Here is a 19,560-nt window from a genome sequence, read left to right on the forward strand (position 1 = left end):
TCTAGTGAGGTTGCTGTGCCTTTTCAGCAAGCTAGCACTTAGCTTGGCAGCGTGGGGCTTTAACCGAGTCCCTCAATAGCTAGCAACGGAAACTGAGAAGAGTAGGAAAAGGTAATTATCTACTCGAAAGGGTAAGGTATTCCATCGATATGAGGAGAGCTAGAGTAGTGACACTCTTGGGTGGGAGAAGAGAAGCGAGAAAAACAAAGGGCGGGGGAGTGGCTCCTTTTATGGAAGTGAGGGTCTCACCTCATTCGTCACCTGCTCCTGTTTTCTCTAACAGATGTTTTTGATTGGTACTTCCGAGACGAGGCGGTCCGTTACGAAAGCCCACATGTATACTTTGAACATGTATTTGAAAGAAAACCCTGTAAGTTATAATTCAACTGGAATATAAAGTTTTACAATTACATTTTAGTTATTTAGCAGACACTCTTTTTCAGAGCAATTACAGTCAGTGTAACTAAAGTCTTTTTTTTTTAAAACACCTACGATCACTATCATTGTAATTAAAACGTTCTTAAAAATAGTCGCTATAGAGCATAACCAATGTTAGTAAGTGAAGGTGGTGGATGAGGGTGAGTTCCCTCGTATATGTAAAGCACTTTGAGTACCTTAGTTGGGAGAAATGTGCTATACAAATTCAATTCAATTTATTTTTATATTTTATTTAAGGGAAAAAAAAAAACCTTAAGTGTATCCATGGTTACCTGATGGATCCAGCCAGGAGGGTTAAAAGCATAGAGCACAGTCGTGCATCTCCTTGTCATTGCTGGCTTGGGAGCAGTATACCGCGGTGCTCTGTTAACACAGCAAACGTGTTTGGGGTCTGTTGGGGAAACACGGAGAGGTACAGTAATGTTAAACCAGCTAGCTGCCCAGAGCAAGCTTACTTTTTGAGGGTAGGTAGGAAGAGAGAGGAGTAAAAACATGACATCTTTCTGTGAGTTTTTTCAAATGCAGTACATATAACTTAAGCCAAAAAAAATAAACGTCCTCTCACTGTCACTTGCGTTTATTTCAGAAAACTACATGTGAAATATTTGTATGACATAACAAGATTCAACAACGGAGACATAAACTGAACAAGTTCCACAGACATGTGACTAACAGAAGTGGAATAATGTGTCCCTGAACAAAGGGTGGGTCAAAATCAAAAAGTAACAGTCAGTATCTGGTGTGGCAACCAGCTGCATTAAGTACTGCAGTGCATCTCCTCCTCATGGACTGCACCAGATTTGCCAGTTCTTGCTGTGAGATGTACCCCCTCTTCCACAGCACCTGAAAGTTAACGGACATTTCTGGGGAATGGCCCTAGCCCTCACCTTCCGATCCAACAGGTCCAGACGTGCTCAATGGGATTGAGATCCGGGCTCTCGCTGGCCATGGCAAACACTGACATTCCTGTCTTGCTGGAAATCACGCACAGAACGAAGCAGTATGGCTGTGGGCATTGTCATGCTGGAGGGTCATGTCAGGATGAGCCTGCAGGAAGGGTATCACATGAGGGAGGAGGATGTCTTCCCTGTAACGCACAGCGTTGAGATTGCCTCAATGACAACAAGCTCAGTCCGATGATGCTGTGACACACCGCCTCAGACCATGACGGACCTCCACCTCCAAATCGTTCCCGCTCCAGAATACAGGTCTCGGTATAAACGCTCATCCTTCAACGATAAATGTAAATCCGACCATCACCCCTGGTGAGACAAAACCGAAGAGCACTTTTTGCAAGTCCTGTCTGGTCCAGCGACGGTGGTGTTTGTGCCCATCGTTGTTGCCGGTGATGTCTGGTGAGACCTGCTTACAAACAGCCTACAAGCCCTCAGTCCAGCCTCTCTCAGCCTGGTCAGTCTGAGCACTGATGGAGGGATTGTGCGATCCTGGTGTAACTCGGGCAGTTGTTGTTGCATCCTGTACCTGTCCTGCAGGTGTGATGTTCGGATGTACCGATCCTGTGCAGGTGTTGTTACCCGTGGTCTTCCACTGCGAGACGAATCAGCGTCAGTCTGTCTGTCTTCCCCTGTAGCGTGTCTTAGGCATCTCACAGTACGGACATTGCAATTTATTGCCTTGGCCACATCTGCAGTCCTCAGCCTCCTTGCAGCATACCTAAGACAAGTTCATCGCAGATGAGCAGGGACCCTCGGCATCTTTCTTTTGGTGTTTTTCAGAGTAAGTAGAAAGCTCTTTAGTGTCCTAAGTTTTCATAACTGTGACCTTAATGCTGCTACCGTCTGTAAGCTGTTAGTGTCTTAACGAGCGTCCACAGGTGCATGTTCATTAATTGTTCATTGAACAAGCATGAGAAACAGTGTTTAAACCCTTTTGCAATGCAGATCTGTGAAGTTATTGGATTTTTACGAATTATCTTTGAAAGACAGGGTCCTGAAAAAGGGACGTTTCTTTTAATTTGCTGAGTTTAGTTGCGGCCAAATATATTGGCACTGTAATTGTAAAAAAAAAGAAAATTGTACTCCACAGATTGCAGAACAATTTTATTTTTGTAAATTTAATTTGACCATTTAATTTAAAATGACTGGAGCTAGTACTTGGTTGCACAGCCTTTTTGCCAAGATAACTGCAGGTAAGTGTTTCTTGTACCATCAATGAGCTTCCTACACCTTTCACTGGCAATTTGCCTCACTTTCAGCAGTAAAATCGCACCAACTATTCAATGTTAAGGGGTGCTCTCAACCAACTGCTGTTTCAGCTCTTGCCATAGATTACGGATGTGATTCATATCTGAACTCTTCGTTGGCCATCAGCGCCATCCAGAACATCCAGCCAATCCAGAACATTCCGACTTCTTCTTTTACCATTCCAGGGTGCTTTTGTTTTTTTCCGTTTTTTGTGTGTTTAGGTTTGTTGTCTGCTGGAAAATTCAAACTTAAAAAAACACAGTTTTGGACACTGGGTGAACATTGGATTCCAAAACCCTTAATTCTACTGATTTCATGATGTCTTGCACAGATCCCCAGTACCAGAGCCTAAATCCTTGGGGAAATGTTTTGTGACTAATGAAACAAAATTAGAGAGCTTTGGCAATACAGATCAGTGCTGTGTTTACAGACAACCAAATGAAGCATTCAATGAAAAGAACACCTACTAGACTCAAACATGGCTTTGCTGCCTCAGGTACCTAGGGCCTTTTGAAATGCGCAAGTGGTCCAAAATCTGCAGATGATCAGGTGTTTTGGAGTCCAATGTTTTAAACCAGTATCCAAAAACGAAGTCTTCATTGGGCACCACAGGAAAACAACTCAAAACACACATAAGGTAACACAGAGAAATGGTTAAGAAGAGATGCTGGACTGTTCTGGATTTGCCAGTTAGAGAGTCATTCCTTGAATCAATCAAAAACGTGAGATCTGAAAACAGCAGTTGATGGAGGGCTCCTCAAAACATTGTGTTGTAGTGTAGGTTAGGTGTGAAGGTGTAGGTAATGTGGTAAAGGTGTCAGGTAAAGAGTGTCAGGTTAGGGTGTGTAAAGGTGTCAGGTAAAGAGGTGTGTAAAGGTGTCAGGTCAAAGGTTCAGGTTAGGGTGTGTAAAGGTGTAGGTAAAGGTGTGTAATGGTGTCAGGTTAGGGTGTGTAAGGTGTCAGGTAAAGTGTGTAAAGGTGTCAGGTAAAGGTGTCAGGTAGGGTGTGTAAAGGTGTCAGGTAAAGGTGTTGTAAAGGTGTCAGGTCAAAGGTTCAGGTAGGGTGTGTAAAGGTGTCAGGTAAGGTGTGTAATGGTGTCAGGTTAGGGTGTGTAAAGGTGTCAGGTAAATGTGTGTAAAGGTGTCAGGTTAGGGTGTGTAAAGTGTGTAAAGGTGTCAGGTGTTGGTGTGTAAAGGTGTCAGGTTAGAAGGTGTGTTAAGTGTCCAGGTCAAAGGTGTCTCAGGTTAGGGTTGTTAAAGGTGTCAGTAAAGGTGTGTAATGGTGTCAGGTTAGGGTGTGTAAAGGTGTCAGGTAAAGGTGTGTAAAGGTGTCAGGTTAGGGTGTGTAAAGGTGTGTAAAGGTGTCAAGTAAAGGTGTGTGAAGGTGTCAGCTAAAGGTATCAGGTAACGGGGTGTAAAGATGTGTAAAGGTGCCAGGTAAAGGTGCCAGGTAAAGCTGTATCGACAGGTAAAAGGATACCAACCTTGAGCATGGCCTGCTGGTCCTCGCTGTACTTGACATGGGCAGAGGAGAGGTTGAGGATGGCTCTCTCCACGCTGTCTCTCTCTGTATTGTAGATATAGACGTACGGACGTCTCACCACCACATAACGCTTCACCCAGCCGTTGGTATTAGGCTCCAGGAAATGCAGGTAGCCCTTCTTTGACACAATGGGGCTGGTGGAAAGATCAAGATTGTTACTACACTTGTTCACTTTTCACACTACCATACCGACCCAAACCAGCTTTTGTCATGACGTTGCCCTCTTTGGGTACAGCGAGCACCATCCCCCCTCTCTCTGTCTCCTACAACCAGGCTGCTGTGGTCAGAGAGGTCGTAAATTCCTGGAGGAGATTATCTCCTCATGGCCACAGTATAGAGAGAGAGTGTCATAGAGAGAACAAAGGAATTTCTTCCACCTCACAGAACTGGAGGTCCAAACAACATTTATGTTCTGGAGAAGGTATAAAAGATCGGTGAAGAATCCAGCAACGAACTGGTCCGTTTGGTACAATTTTGTGAAACTCATGGGAGACAATACGGCCACATTACCATAACACTGTTTTTACAATAGCCTCAGATATGAGGCTTACATCTAATTGTTGTATAAGATGAATGAGTGAGGATGATACTGTTTGTGAAATTGTGTAATGTGATTTTGGACTGTTTAATGAAGGAAACTCCAATTCCCTTTGGAGTTTAACTAAATCAGAGGACCGCCCATGAGCACAGTTATGGTCTGGCATCCTGGGACAGGCCCTTTTCTGCTCTTCCAAATAAGACCCCCACCCGGGTTTTCTATCACCAGACCAGCTTACCTCGATAACGAGAGGGCCAAGGTTTGAGAGGAGACCGAGCTTACCTCAATAACGAGATGGCTAAAGGTTGCAGACCAGCTTACCACGAGAGGGCCAAGGTTTGAGTAGAGACCATAAACCTAAGGTTTGAGTAGATGGCTGAATCTTTTAACCACACCACGTGGTTAAACTCTTAGACTATCGATACCGACAGAATAAGAACAAGTCTTTGATATTAATTACTAGTCTGCAGCTAGGAATTCGGTATCATTGAACGCGAAGACCGACAACCGCTGAAACACCTATTCTATAACGACATGAATGAATGTCACTCTGAACTATCCATTCTAACCACGACAGAGAGAGAGAGAGGGCGGACAGACTCTCCAACAGAAACAAACTTTTCAACAGAGATCCCGACGACACACTGAGCGTAAATATATATATTGATTGCAATTGTTCCCGAATGAATGAGCGTTCATGTGCAAAGGATTAGCATTTCAATTGTTATAATTATCACTCTGTCTAACAAGCCGCCATGCCGGTTTAGCCCACTAGGGCACATCCCCCTATCATTTCTTTGTCAACATATCTATTTTGTTTGTTTGTGTGATGCATTACTTAGTAAAGTTAGTAAATAAATTATTTTAAGACAATTGATGTATGGATGACTCATAGTGAAGACTGGGTTCGTGCAGATAACGAACAATTTATGACGTTTGGAATGAGACTAACGTGAGGTAAATAATAATTCATTAATCAGAAGACTAAATKATCAGATATTAAAATATCTGAAAGTTATATTAGGAAAATTATAACTTTGTAATCTGAATRTTTTCCTTGGTGCCCCGACTTCCTAGTTAAATACAGTTACATGATTAAGTAGTTTAATCACGTAATAATAATTACAGAGAATTTTTGATAAAGATAAGTCTTCAGTTTTAATGATGCCAAAGACACGACACTTTGCTGGCTCTGATATTTTATTTTACACATTGTCGTTTTCAAGATGTGAGCAGCAACTATGGTGGATAGGTAACAAGGCCAGCTCAGTAGAGCTTGACACATTTTGCCTCAGTAGTGTGAAAAGCACTTTGATGAGGTAAATTCCACCAAGTCTACTAAGCCATAAATCAACCAATCAATCAATAAATCTCTGAAGCCCCCTCACCTGACCCGGATCTCTTGGATGTCTGGTACAAAGCGGCGCACCCTGGGTTTAACCTCCGGGGCGGCAACCCCACCAGAGGACTTCTTGACCTCTCCATCCCGCTGTGAGCAGTCAGGGTTGGGGCTGGCACATCGGGAGCGAAGCTTGGTGGCTCTGGTTGGAGAGACGGAGGAAGAAAAGTTTTCCATGTGGGGATAGACCATAGAGATAGTTAGAGAACCCATCTTAGATATAACCCGTTTTAGCATGGATATTAGCATTGAGCGATTCCACCCGTTTTAGCCTGGATATTGGCATTGAGCCATTCCACCCGTTTTAGCCTGGATATTGGCATTGAGCCATTCCACCTAATTGGCATTGACTCACACTTATTCCATCCAGTAATTTTATGCCCTAGCGATTAATAGGCATGAGCTCGTCCAGCGCTAGGTTTAGCCTGGATAATTTGACATTGACGCATGTCCAACGAGGCCGCTTTAAGCATGGATATTGGCATTGAGCGGATTCCACCCGTATTTAGCCTAGAGAGATATGCATTGAGCCATTCCACCACTGTTTAGCCTGGATATTGGCCATTGAAGCCATTCTCCACCGCTTGTAGACACTGGAGATTGGCATGTTGAGCACTTCCCTCTGTTTTAGCCTGGTTATTGGCATTGAGCGATTCCACCTGTTTAGCACTGATATTGGCATTGAGGCATTCCACCTGTTTTAGCCTGGTATTGGCATTGAGCGGATTCTACCTGTTTTAGCATGATTATATACATTCAGAGCATTCCACCACGTTTATAGCCTGGATATTGGCATTGAGCCGATTCTGCCTGTTTTAGCCTGGATATTGGCATTGAGCCATTCCACCCGTTTTAGCCATGGATATTAGCATTGACCATTCCACCCGTTTTAGCCTGGATATTGGCATTGAGCCTTCCACCTGTTTTACGCATGGATATTGGCATTGAGCGATTCCACCCGTTTTAGCCTGGATATTGGATTGAGCCATTCCCCCGTTTAGCCATGGTATTGGGCACATTGACCATTCCACCCGTTTTAGCCTGGATATTGGCATTGAGGCCATTCCACCCGTTTTAGCCTGGATATTGGCATTGAGCCATTCCACCGCTTACCTGGATATTGGCATTGAGCCATTCCACCTGTTTTAGCCTGGATATTGGCATTGAGCGATTCCACCTTTTTAGCCTGAATATTGGCATTGAGCGATTCCACACTGTTTTAGCCTGGATATTGCATTGAGCGATTCTACCTGTTTTAGCATGGATATTATAAGTATGAGCGCATTCCACCCGTTTTAGCCTGGATTTGGCATTGAGCGATTCTGCCTGTTGTGTAGCCTGGATATTGGCATTGAGCCATTCACCCGTTTTAGCATAGTGATATTTAGCATTGACATTCATCCGTGTTAGCTATATTGCATTACGATTCTACCCTGTTTTAGCCTGGATATTGGCATTGAGCCATTCCACCCGTTTAGCCTGGATATTCATTGACCAGCATTTAGCGCTATTGCATTGAGCTTCACCTTTTAGCCTGGATATTGGCATTGACCATTCCACCCGTTTTTAGCCTGGATATATGTGTGAGCCATTCCACCTGTTTTAGCCTGGATATTGGCATTGAGCCATTCCACCCTGTTTTAGCCTGGATATTGGCATTGAGCATTCACCGTTTTACTGGATGGCATTTGAGCCATTCCACCCGTTTTAGCGCTGGATATTGGCATTGAGCCATTACTCCTGTTTAGCCTGATGATTGCATTTACCGATCCGCACTGTTTTATAGCTGGATATTGCATTGAGCATTCCCACCTGTTTGCTGGATATTGGCATTGAGCCATTCCACCTGTTTTAGCCTGGATATTGGCATTGAGCCATTCCACCCGTTTTTAGCCTGTGATATTGCATTGACCATTCCACCTTTTTAGCCTGGATATTGGCATTGAGCCATTCACCGTTTAGCCGGTAATGGCTATGTGAGCCATTCAACCTGTTTTCCTGGAAATTGGCATTGAGCCGATGTCCACCCGTTTAGCCTGGATATTGCATTGAGCCATTCACCTGTTTTAGCCTGTGTATTATTAGGCATTGAGCCATTCCACCTGTTTTACCTGGATATGGCAGTAGCATTCACACTGTTTTAACATGAATATTGGCATGAGCCATCCCCTGTTTTAGCCTGGATATTGGCATTGAGCCATTCCACCCTGTTTTAGCCTGGATATTGGCAATTGAGCCATTCCACCTGTTTTAGCATGATAATGGCATAGATCCGATAATACCACCTGTTTTAGCTGATAGTTGGCATTGAGCCATTCCCCTGTTTTAGCGCATGATATTGGCATTGAGCCATTCCACCTTTTTAGCCTGGATATCGGCATTGACCATTCCTCCTGTTATTGCTTTGGCATAAAATTGGCATTGCCGCCATGTGCGCACCCGCTTTAGCCTGGATATGACAGTAGCCATTCCACCTGTTTAGCTCCTATTGCATGACAGCCATTCCACCCGCATTGCCTTCACGCCAGGATGGAAGTATTGCAGTTGAGCCGATTCTCACCCTTTTAGCTGGATATATGGCATTGAGCGATTTCTCACCCTAATTTTAGCCATGCATATTGGCCAATGTGTACGATTACCACCACGCTTTTAGCATGGATAATTCGCTGCATGAGCCAGCTGATTCCACCCGTTTTAGCATGGATATTGCCATTGAGAACCATTCCCCCTTTTAGCCTGGATATTGGCATTGAGCGATCTCACCCTTTTAGCCTGGAATTGGCATTGAGCCATTCCACCCGTTTTAGCATGGATATTGGCAGTCTGACCGTTCCACCCGTTTTAGCCTGGATATTGGCATTGAGCCATTCCGCCTGTTTTAGCCTGGATCTGCGATTGAGCCATTCGCCTGTTTTAGCCTGGAACGCATTGAGCCATTCCCCGCTTTTAGCATGAATATTGGCATTGAGCATTCCCCTGTTTTAGCTGGATATTGGCATATGAGCCATTCCCCCTGTTTTAGCCTGGATATGGCATTGAGCCATTCCGCCTGTTTTAGCATGAATATTGGCATTGAGCGACTCACCGTTTTTAGCCTGGATATGGCATTGAGCCATCCATCCGGCCTGTTTTAGCCTGGATATTGGCATGAGCCATTCCCCTGTTTAGCCTGGATAATTGGCATTGAGCCATTCCACCTGTTTTAGGCTGGATATTGGCATTAGCCATTCGCTGTTTAGCCTGGAATGCATTGAGCCATTCCGCCTTTTAGCATGGATATTGCATTGAGCATCACCCGTTTTAGCCTGGATATTGCATTGAGCCATTCCCCCTGTTTAGCCTGGATATTGGCATTGAGCCATTCCCCTGTTTTAGCTGATATTGGCATTGAGATTCCCCTGTTTTAGCCTGATATTGGCATTGAGCATTCCACCTGTTTTAGCATGATATTGCATTGAGCGATTCCACCTGTTTAGCCTGGATATTGGCATTGAGCCATTCCCCTGTTTAGCATGGATATTGGCATTGAGCGCATTCCACCTGTTTAGCCTGGATATTGCATTGAGCGATTCCACCGTTAGCATGATATTGGCATTGAGCCATTCCACCCGTTTTAGCCTGGATATTGGCATTGAGCCATTCCACCTGTTTTAGCCTGGATATTGGCATTGAGCCATTCCACCTGTTTTAGCCTGGATATTGGCATTGAGCCATTCACACTTTTAGCCTGGATATTGGCATTGAGCCATCTCACCTGTTTAGCCTGATATTGGCATTGAGCCATTCCACCTGTTTTAGCCTGGAATTTGCATTGAGCCATTCCACCTGTTTTAGCCTGGATATTGGCATTGAGCCATTCCACCCGTTTTAGCCTGGATATGGCATTGAGCATTCCACCTTTTAGCCTGGATATGGCATTGAGCCATTCCACCTGTTTAGCGGATTTTGGCATTGAGCCATTCACCCGTTTTAGCCTGGATATTGGCATTGAGCCATTCCACCTGTTTAAGTAGTCAACTGGGTGGGGATTATATGGTTGGGGATGAATCACCAATGATCAGAGCATTGCCTCTTAAAATTAGGTGCATGGGTTTGTAAATGTCTTTAAGGTATTCACCGCCATCTAGTGCCATAATACATTAATGGCACATAGGATTTGGTTCAGACTCCAGCACTGCAGGTGTCAAGAAATCAGCAATATTAGCTTTACACTTTTTTCAAAACATAAAATAACGAGAAAATGTACTACTTTAAAATGGGAGATGCGCTAAAATGCGGAGCACGCATTAGTGCAAACCAAAACTGTTCTCAGGGGAGGTCTGCCAGTTTTGACTAGCAGAAAGTCACTTTCGTAGCAGGTTATTAAGAGAACTAACGCAGCAGGTTAGGAGAAACTTAACTCAGCAAGTAGGAAACTAACGCAGCAGGTATGAGAACTAAGCCAGCAAGTTAGGAGAACTAACGCAGCAATTAGAGACACTAACGCAAGCAAGTTAGGAAACTAACCAGCACAGTTAGGAAAACGAACGCAGCAGGTAGGAACTAACGCAAGCAGGTTAAGGAAGAACTAACGCAGCAGAATTAGCGGAGAACTAACGCAGCAGTATGAGATACTAACGCAGCACGGTTAGGAGAACTAACGCAGCAAGTTAGACTGGAGAACTAACTAGCAGTTAGGAGAACTAACGCGATGCAAGTTACGGAGAACAATAACCAGCAGTATGGAGAACTAACTCAGCAGGTTAGGAAGAACTAACCGCGAAAGCAGGTTAGGGACATAACGCAGCAGGTTAGAGAGAAAGCTAACGCAGCAGGTTAAAAGAGACTAACGCAGCAAGTTAGAGAACTAACGTAGCACGCAGGTTAGGGAACTAACGCAGCAGCAGTTAGGAAACTAACGCAGCAGTTAGATAAACACCAGCAGTATGAGAACTAACGCAGCAGTAGAAACTAACGCAGCAAGTTAGGAGAACGCAGAGACTACAGCAGTTAGGAGAACTACAACTCAGCAAGGTGAGGAGAACTAACTCAGCAGTGGTAGGAGAACTTAACTCAGTCAAGGTTAGCGAAAACTAACGCAGCAAGTTAGGAGAACTAACGCAGCAAGTTAGGAGGAAAAACTAACGCAGCATTAGGAGAATACAAGCAAGCAGTTAGGAGAAACTAACTCAGCAGGTTAGGAGAACTAACTCAGCAAGTTAGGAGAACTAAACGCAGCAAGTTAGAAGAACTACACGCAGCAAGTTGGAGAACTAACCAGAAGTTAGGAGAACTAACGCAGCAAGTTAGGAGAACTAACGCAGCAAGTTAGGAGAACTAACTCAGCAGTTAGGAGAACTAACCAGCAAGTAGGAGAACTAAGCCAGCAGTTAGGAAGCTAACGCGAGCAGTAGAAACAACCAGCAAGTTAGGAGAACTAACGCAGCAAGGTATGAGGAGAACTAACGCCAGCAGGTTAGGAGAACTAACGCAGCAGGTAGGAGAACTAAGCAGCAGGTTAGGAAAGCTAACTCAGCAGGTCTAGGAGAACTAACTCAGCAAGTTAGGAGAACTAACTCAGCAATTAGGAGAACTAACTCAGCAAGTTAGGAGAACTAACGCAGCAGGGAGGAGAACTAAGCAGCAGGTTAGGAGAACCTAACTCAGCAGGTTAGGAAAGGTTAGCTAAAACGCCAACTATTATTCCCAACGCTGACACAAACATATCTAGCGACAACCAGGCCTTTCCTGAAACATCTTGTTTCCACAAAATCGATGCCTTTCCAAATAGACGTCCGGCCACTAACAATGCCCCATTGTCCCAAGAGAAAGGGTGAACCGGCAACTGGCGATCGTCGCTTCGCTATTGACAATAGCACAGTTCATGCAACGCCAAGAATCGCAGATCACTCAAGACCGAATATGCTCTATGGGCACCACACAGTTTCCCTGGAACAGTACAAGTAAGTACCGGCAGCAGTTCTGTAATCCAGTTCACACTCCCTCGCACCACCATGACGCCTTAAGACCTGAGACCCACATAGTAGCTACCAGCGTCCCACCCCTAGTGTTGCCAACACTCCGATGCCGGGCTTAGAAGAGCGGAAGAGAGGACAGGGTCTCCACAAACACACTGTCGTTGTCTACGCGGTACCATACAATGTGCAGATTACGAGTGGATGGTGCCGATGATTCTTAAAATGAAGAAGTCCGCCAAGGGAGACCAATGGCTACACAACAGCCTCTGTACCAGGTATAATACCAGTATGCAGACGATGGGAGAATGGGGCCGTGGGATTTAAGGGCCGAGGAGAGCAGAGCGTTAGACAAAAGCAGGAGATGAGAAGCACAGTAAGAAGTAGAAGTCGAGATGATGGGCAAGGTTTAAATGGGGAGAGGACTCAGTGATGGCCGGTTTAAATGGGGAGGACAGGCTCATAACAGGTACCAGTAGGTGTCAGTGATGGCCGGTTTAAATGGGGAGGACGGGCTCATAGCAGGTACCAGTAGGTGTCAGTGATGGCCAGGTTAAATGGGGAGGACAGGCTCATAACAGGTACCAGTAGGTGTCAGTGATGGCCGGTTTAAATGGGGAGGACTTGCTCATAGCAGGTACCAGTAGGTGTCAGTGATGGCCGGTTTAAATGGGGAGGACTGGCTCATAGCAATGGCTGGAGCGGAACAAATGGAATGGCATCAAACACCAGGTCTGCCATGTGATTGATACTAGCCCAGTTACTCCATTCCATCCATTATTATGAGCTGTCCTCCTCTCACCAGCCTCCTCTTGCAGGTGTCTGTAGATGTTATGTGTGATGGCAGGCCAGGTGTATCTTAGGTCTGATCTGAATTCAGTCTTGCCATAATCTCAGAAACCCAGAGCTAAAATGTAATAATTGAGTCAGATGCTGGATTATGTTCTGGGGAGATGTTGAAGATGAGATACTAACCAGACTCTCCAAGTCTCCACCCCCCCAACTAAACGGAAACTCTCAGCCAAAACATGAGCCGAATGTTCCCTCTCCACCTGTAAAAATCAGGATCTGACCAGATGATCAGTGATTGGAAAATCTGCACACCCTGGGAACAAAGTTCCTCGTTAGTCCTCGCAATCCCAAAACCATTCTATGTGACGTGAAACTATCCACAAGAAATTAGTGTTACCGCGGCAGCTCTGAGTCTGTTAGTGTCGTGTGTAACGGTGGCAGAAGTGTGTTATTACTGACCTGAGCGTTTCAGTCTTGGGGTAGCATCCCTCCACCAATGAGGGGCACGTCGAGGAGGGGGTGAGGGTGTCGAGGGCCGTGGCAGAGGTCGACTCCCTCAACAGAGTCACTGACATTTCAGACAGCTGGAAAGACACACACACAAACACACAAGCACATACACAAACACACACACACACACACACACACACACACACACACAGCATGTCAAAACCCTGTCTGGAAAAAGTTCCCTGAGAAAAACGAACACGTCATATCCCCACTCGTAGATTCCTCACATCTAAGTAACTTCAAACCTTCAAACATACATGAAAACCCATCATAGTAAAGTGACACAGGAAGGAAGTCTACCTTGCTTTCACTGGCGCTGACACACACGTGGGTGTACTCTCTGTTGAAGGAGTGGGCGAGTAGCCGTAGACACTGGTGAGTGGTAGAGACAAATACATCTTTAAGTCTCACAGCAATGGGCTTTACAAATAAAAAAAACTCTGAAACGGTTACCTAAGGAGAAGGCCTAAGTGGGCCACAGACCACATTTAAAAGGGACACTCAAGCATAGCCACAGGAAGTAGGGGTGCTGGGAGGTGCTGCGGCTGATAAATTGAAATAATCTTGCCCAAAAATGTGGATATAAAAAATTATAATTTACCCCCAAAATGTAATTAGTCCTGTCTGAACAGACATAAATAAAATAATTCTAAATATCACACCAGAAGGCATAATTTAGCTACAAAGGATAAATAGCGTCTAAGCAGGTTTTACAGTTGGGAAGGACACAATCTGGGCAACACACACAGCAAATATAGAACAGCTTGTTCCATTGTGACCATAGATATAATCCATAGAAGGAATTTGGAACCTCTAACCCTGGTACTTTGACTGTTAAACTCATGGTACACCAGCAATGGCTGCCAGTCCTGACTCTTATGGGAACAGCCAGTTCTGACTCTTATGGGAACAGCCAGTCCTGACTCTTATGGGAACAGCCAGTCCTGACTCTTATGGGAACAGCCAGTCCTGACTCTTATGGGAACAGCCAGTCCTGACTCTCTTATGGGAACAGCCAGTCCTGACTCTTATGGGAACAGCCAGTCCTGACTCTTATGGGAACAGCCAGTTCTGACTCTTATGGGAACAGCCAGTCCTGACTCCTATGGGAACAGCCAGTCCTGACTCTTATGGGAACAGCCAGTCCTGACTCTTATGGGAACAGCCAGTCCTGACTCTTATGGGAATTTTAGAAACAGATGCCTCACAAGTTCTCAACTGGCAGCTTCATTAAATAGTACCCGCAAAACACCAGTCTCAATGTCAACCATGAAGAGGCRACTCCAGGTTCCTGGCCTTCTAGGCAGAGTTCCTCTGTCCAGTGTCTGTGTTCTTTTGCCTATATTTTTATTGGCCAGCCTGAGATTTACATTTACATTTAAGTCATTTAGCAGACGCTCTTATCCAGAGCGACTTACAAATTGGAAAGTTCATACATATTCATCCTGGTCCCCCCGTGGGAATTGAACCCACAACCCTGGCGTTGCAAGCGCCATGCTCTACCAACTGAGCCACACGGGACCGATATGAGATATGGCTTTTTCTTTGCAACTCTGTCAGTAAGTGTGTCCATGATTGAGTCTTTGAATGAAGAGATTGAGATTAAACTGTCCAAATCATGTCCAATCATTCGAATTTACCACAGGAGAACACCAATCAAGTTGTCGAAACATATCAAGGATGATCAATGGAAACAGGATGCACCTGAGTTCAATTTTGAGTCTCATAGCAAAGGGTCTGAATACTTATGTAAATACGCTATTTCGGTTTTTAATTTGTAATACATCTGCAAAAATGTCTAAAAACCTGTTTTTGCTTTGTCATTATGGGGATTCTCATGTAGATTGATGAGGGGAAAAAAACAATTTAATCAACTTTAGAATAAGACTGTAACCTGCATTTGGCCATTCATGTGGTATTGAAAAATATTCAGCTAATTTCTTTTATCCTGTAAATGATGTAGAAGTGCATGAAATGTGTTTATAAAAGGTTAATAAAAATCCCCATGTGTGGAAATCCCAAAAAATGTGTCTGCTCAACTGTATGCCACTACACAAATGCGATTATAGATACAGGCAATGCAATTCAAAACATCTTCCCGCGGCTTTACTCGTAAGCAAGAACGGGAATATTTAAGTAACAAGGTGACTTTTTTTTAAAGAAGAAGAGACACTGACCTTAGCGGCTAGCTCCCTCTGTCTCTCGTTGAGGGCGTCAGCTGTGGGGCTGAGGTCCTGGCCTTCGGAAGGCTGAGGGGACTCACTCTGCTCCACAGACACACAGGACAACAACCCTTCCTGATCCAGCAGCAGGGTGGACTCTAGCTTCTCCCTCAGGAGCAGGTAGTGTCTCGTCTTCTCCACCTGAATGAAACAGATAACCATAACTAACTAAGTAAGTAACTAAATAACCAACCAACCCTAACCTGTATTTGTAGGGTGTACAACGTAGGGTATAGGTGTAGGGTATAGGGTGTAGTGTATAGTATGATAGGGGTATAGGTATAGTAGGGTGGTAAGGTATAGGTTGTAGGGTATAGGTTGTAGAGTATAGGTGTATGGTGTAGGGTGTAGGGTATAGGTGTAGGGTGTAAGGTGTAGGGTGTAGGATATATGGTATAGGTGTAGTAGGGTGTAAGCTATAGGGTGTAGGATATAGGGTGTAGGATATAGGGTGTAGTGTATAGATGTAGTGTATAGTATATAGGGTATAGTAGTAGGGTGTAAGGTATAGGTTGTAGGTATAGGTGTTAGGGTATAGGTGTAGGGGTAGGTAAGGGTGTAGTGTATAGATGTAGTGTATAGTATATAGGGTAATGGTATAGTAGGGTGTAGTAAGGTTTAGGGATAGGTTGTAGGTGTAGGGTAGGGTGTAGGTGTAGGTATAGGTGTAGGGTTAAGTATAGGTTGTAGGGTGTAGGTGTAGGGTATAGGTGTAGGGTATAGGTGTGGTGTAAGGTATGGGTGTAGGGTGTAAGGTATAGGTTGTAGGTATAGGTGTAGGGTGTAGGTGCAGGCTATAGTGTAGTAGTGTATAAGGTGTAGGGTGTAGGTTTAGAGTATAGGTATGGGGGGTGTAGTGTGTAGCTGTAGGGTGTAGGGTATAGCCACATGCTGTATGTGTAGGGTGTAGGGTATAGGAGTAGGGTATAGGKKWWRGGTGTAGGGTGTAGGGTATAGGTGTAGGGTGTAGGTTATAGGGTGTAGGGTATAGGGTATAGGTGTAGGGTGTAGGGTATAGGGTGTAGGGTACAGGTGTAGGGTATAGGTTATAGGGTGTAGGGTATAGGGTGTAGTTGAACATACCTCCTGTAGGAGGCTGAGTTTCTCCAGTTCCCACTGGTGGTCCAGGATGAGGCTGTCACTGCGTGGCCTCCACCCAGCCAGGTTCTCCTCCCCTCGGACGTACGCCACCGAGGTGTCCAGCACCCGGCGACGTCTCCTCTGCATTCCTGGGGGGTTGAATAAGGTCAATGGTTAGAGGTCAGGGATCAGACAAACAAAGCAGAAATACACTTTATCTATTATCTCTCGATTTTGTTTGGATTCTTTGCGTTTTATCTCCTTGTCTCCTTTTAAATTGTTTTGGAGAAAAAGGTCCTTCCAATTCAGACCTTCTCCTCCAATACATTTTTGAGAAAGAGGCAGGAAGATGAATTGAGAAAGAATATGTGGAAACACCAGACAAAGAGGAAGTTCAAAAGAGAAAGTGTCTCACCTGGGCTCCCGTGATCCGCCAGGTGACACAAGCTGACCTCGTACACACCTGTCACTCGGTTCCTGGACAGAGAAAGAAACAACAGACAAACAAAACCCTGGGTTCATTTCATGTCCGTCGTTTCCATTGATTTAACCATCATCTTTCAGGAATGCAACCAAAGCAAAGGACTGTGGTGAGATAAACAGTAACCGACTTTATTTTATGGTTTATTTCACGATAGTTGATTTAATAATTAATCTTTCAGGAATGCAACAGAAGAAATATAATGTTTCTGCTAATAATACTAATAATAAGAGATGATTAAGTCACCCCTCTGTTGTCCTCAGGCTTCCGGTGCCAAACAGGTTTCGGATGGAGCGGGAGGCCGGGAGTTTAACGTCTCGAGAGTAGAACACCATACAGAAATCTTTGGTTATGACTGTGGGCTGAGTGCAGTTCTCCATCTACAGAAAGGAAAAGGATCCAAAAGCTCATTTCTTTCTCTGCCTCTTAAGGGTCATAACATCAGATACAGTAGGGGTCATTTTGGATACAGTACTGGCAGTTCAAATCTAATCAAATCAAATTGTCTTAGTCACATGCTCTGAATACAACAGGTAGTTGTACCTTACTGTGAAACGCTTACTTACAAGCCCCTAACCAACAATACAGTTTWAAAAAATATATGGATAAGATTAAGAAATAAAAGTAACATGCAAATAAAGAGCAACAGTAAAATAACACTAGCGAGACTATATGGTGGGGGGGGGTACCGGTAGAGAGTCAATGTGCGGGGGCACTGGTTAGTTGAGGTAATATGTACATGTAGGTAGAGTTATGAACCTGTYCAGTTATGAACCAGTCCAGTTAGGAACCAGTCCAGTTATGAACCAGTCCAGTTATGAACCAGTCCAGTTAGGAACCAGTCCAGGTATGAACCAGTTCAGTCAGGAACCAGTCCAGTTATGAACCAGTTCAGTCAGGAACCAGTCCAGTTATGAACCAGTCCAGTTAGTATGAACAGTTCTAAGTAGGAACCGTCCAGTTATGTAACAGTTCAGTTCAGGACAGTTCAGTTAATGAACTGTCAGTAGGAATCTCAGTCAGTTATGTGACGCAGTCCAGTTAATGAACATCAGGTAATGTAAAGTTCAGTCAGAACCCGTCCAGTTTAATGAACCCAGTTTCAGTCAGGACAGTCCGTTACCATCTATGAACCAATCAGTTAGAACAGTCAGGTTATGGAACCAGTCCGTTATAAAGTAGTATTAACCAGTCAGTTAGATCGAGTAGATTTCTCTCAGATTGTTTCAGTGTGAAGTCTAGCTTTACATTACCATTAGGCACGTAAGTTACATATAGACTACTTCATTATAACTGGTAGGGACAAGGTGATTTATATCACACTTTATACAACTATATACGTATTAACTAAATAGTTCTAGGTATGGCCGAAAGGTCATTTCTACATACACTTTATAACAACATATACTGTATATATATAATAGTTACTCTAGTAGGTCCGACAAGGTCATTTATATCACACTGCTTATACAACTAATACTGTATAATAGACTATAGTATATTACCCTCTAGGTAGACCGACAGGTATTTATACAACCTTATACAACTATATAGTACTGTTATAATATATATTTCCTAGGTAGGCCGCAGGTCATTTAGTTATACACTATAATACGTAATAGCTGAATATAGTTACCTCTAGTGGTCCCGACAGTCGTAGTAATCTTTCTCCCGTATGGAGGTGATCAACGGTTTAGGAGAACGGTGAGTTATAGCATGGGCCTGGTTCCCGAGGCATGCTTCGAAGCGATAGATGAGTTCGATGGGGGAGAAGGAGTTAACCATCGTCAGAGAACTGATGAACAGAGAGCTCATCGATCTCGCTATGGCTGTCATGACTTCTTATGAATATGAAGTTGTGCTGTTCTGTCTGTCTGTCTTGTCTTGGTTGTATTATGATACAGTACTAATATGTATTGTGTGTCTGTGTGTTCGTGTCTGTCTGAATCTAGTCCTGTCTGTCGTCTGTACTGTCTGTCGTTATGAAATAACTAAATAGTGGTTGTCTGTCTGTCTTCTTCTGTGCTGTCTCGTCTGTTCTGTTTCTGTGTGTCTGTTCTGTCTGGCGTTGTCTGTCATATTATGTGGTGCTGTCTACTGTCTGTCTGTGTCTGTTGTTGTCTGATACTGTCCCTCTTTAAATACTACTAACGATAGTCCGTCTGTCCTGTTGTCTGTCTGTCTGTTCTGTCATGATCATAACATGTTTGTTGTTCCTGTCATCTCGTCGTTCTGTTCGATCTGGTCTTATAAACTTACTAATAGTGGTCTGTGTCTGTCATTCTGTCTGTGCTGTTGTCCTGTCTCGTCTGTCGTCTGTCTGTCTGTCTGTCTGTCTGTCTGTCATGTAATCTACTTAACATAGTCTGGCTGTCTGTTCTGTCTGTCTGTCTGTCTGTT

General features: G+C 44.2%; 1 protein-coding gene across 1 annotated transcript in view; it reads right to left on the minus strand.

The window, feature by feature from the left end:
• The window catches only part of LOC112072554 (kinesin-like protein KIF1A), a gene marked incomplete at its 5' end in the record, with an annotated part of 102,344 nt that overhangs the window by 8,315 nt on the left and 74,469 nt on the right, over positions 1 to 19,560 (minus strand). Inside the window, 8 exon segments of the mRNA XM_070439839.1 lie at positions 4,126 to 4,318; positions 6,111 to 6,263; positions 13,327 to 13,451; positions 13,678 to 13,749; positions 15,555 to 15,740; positions 16,683 to 16,828; positions 17,095 to 17,156; positions 17,407 to 17,540. Coding sequence (XP_070295940.1) covers positions 4,126 to 4,318; positions 6,111 to 6,263; positions 13,327 to 13,451; positions 13,678 to 13,749; positions 15,555 to 15,740; positions 16,683 to 16,828; positions 17,095 to 17,156; positions 17,407 to 17,540 — 1,071 coding nt within the window.

Source organism: Salvelinus sp. IW2-2015, unplaced genomic scaffold, assembly GCF_002910315.2.
Source record: "Salvelinus sp. IW2-2015 unplaced genomic scaffold, ASM291031v2 Un_scaffold1959, whole genome shotgun sequence".
NCBI classification, from domain to species: Eukaryota; Metazoa; Chordata; class Actinopteri; order Salmoniformes; family Salmonidae; genus Salvelinus; species Salvelinus sp. IW2-2015.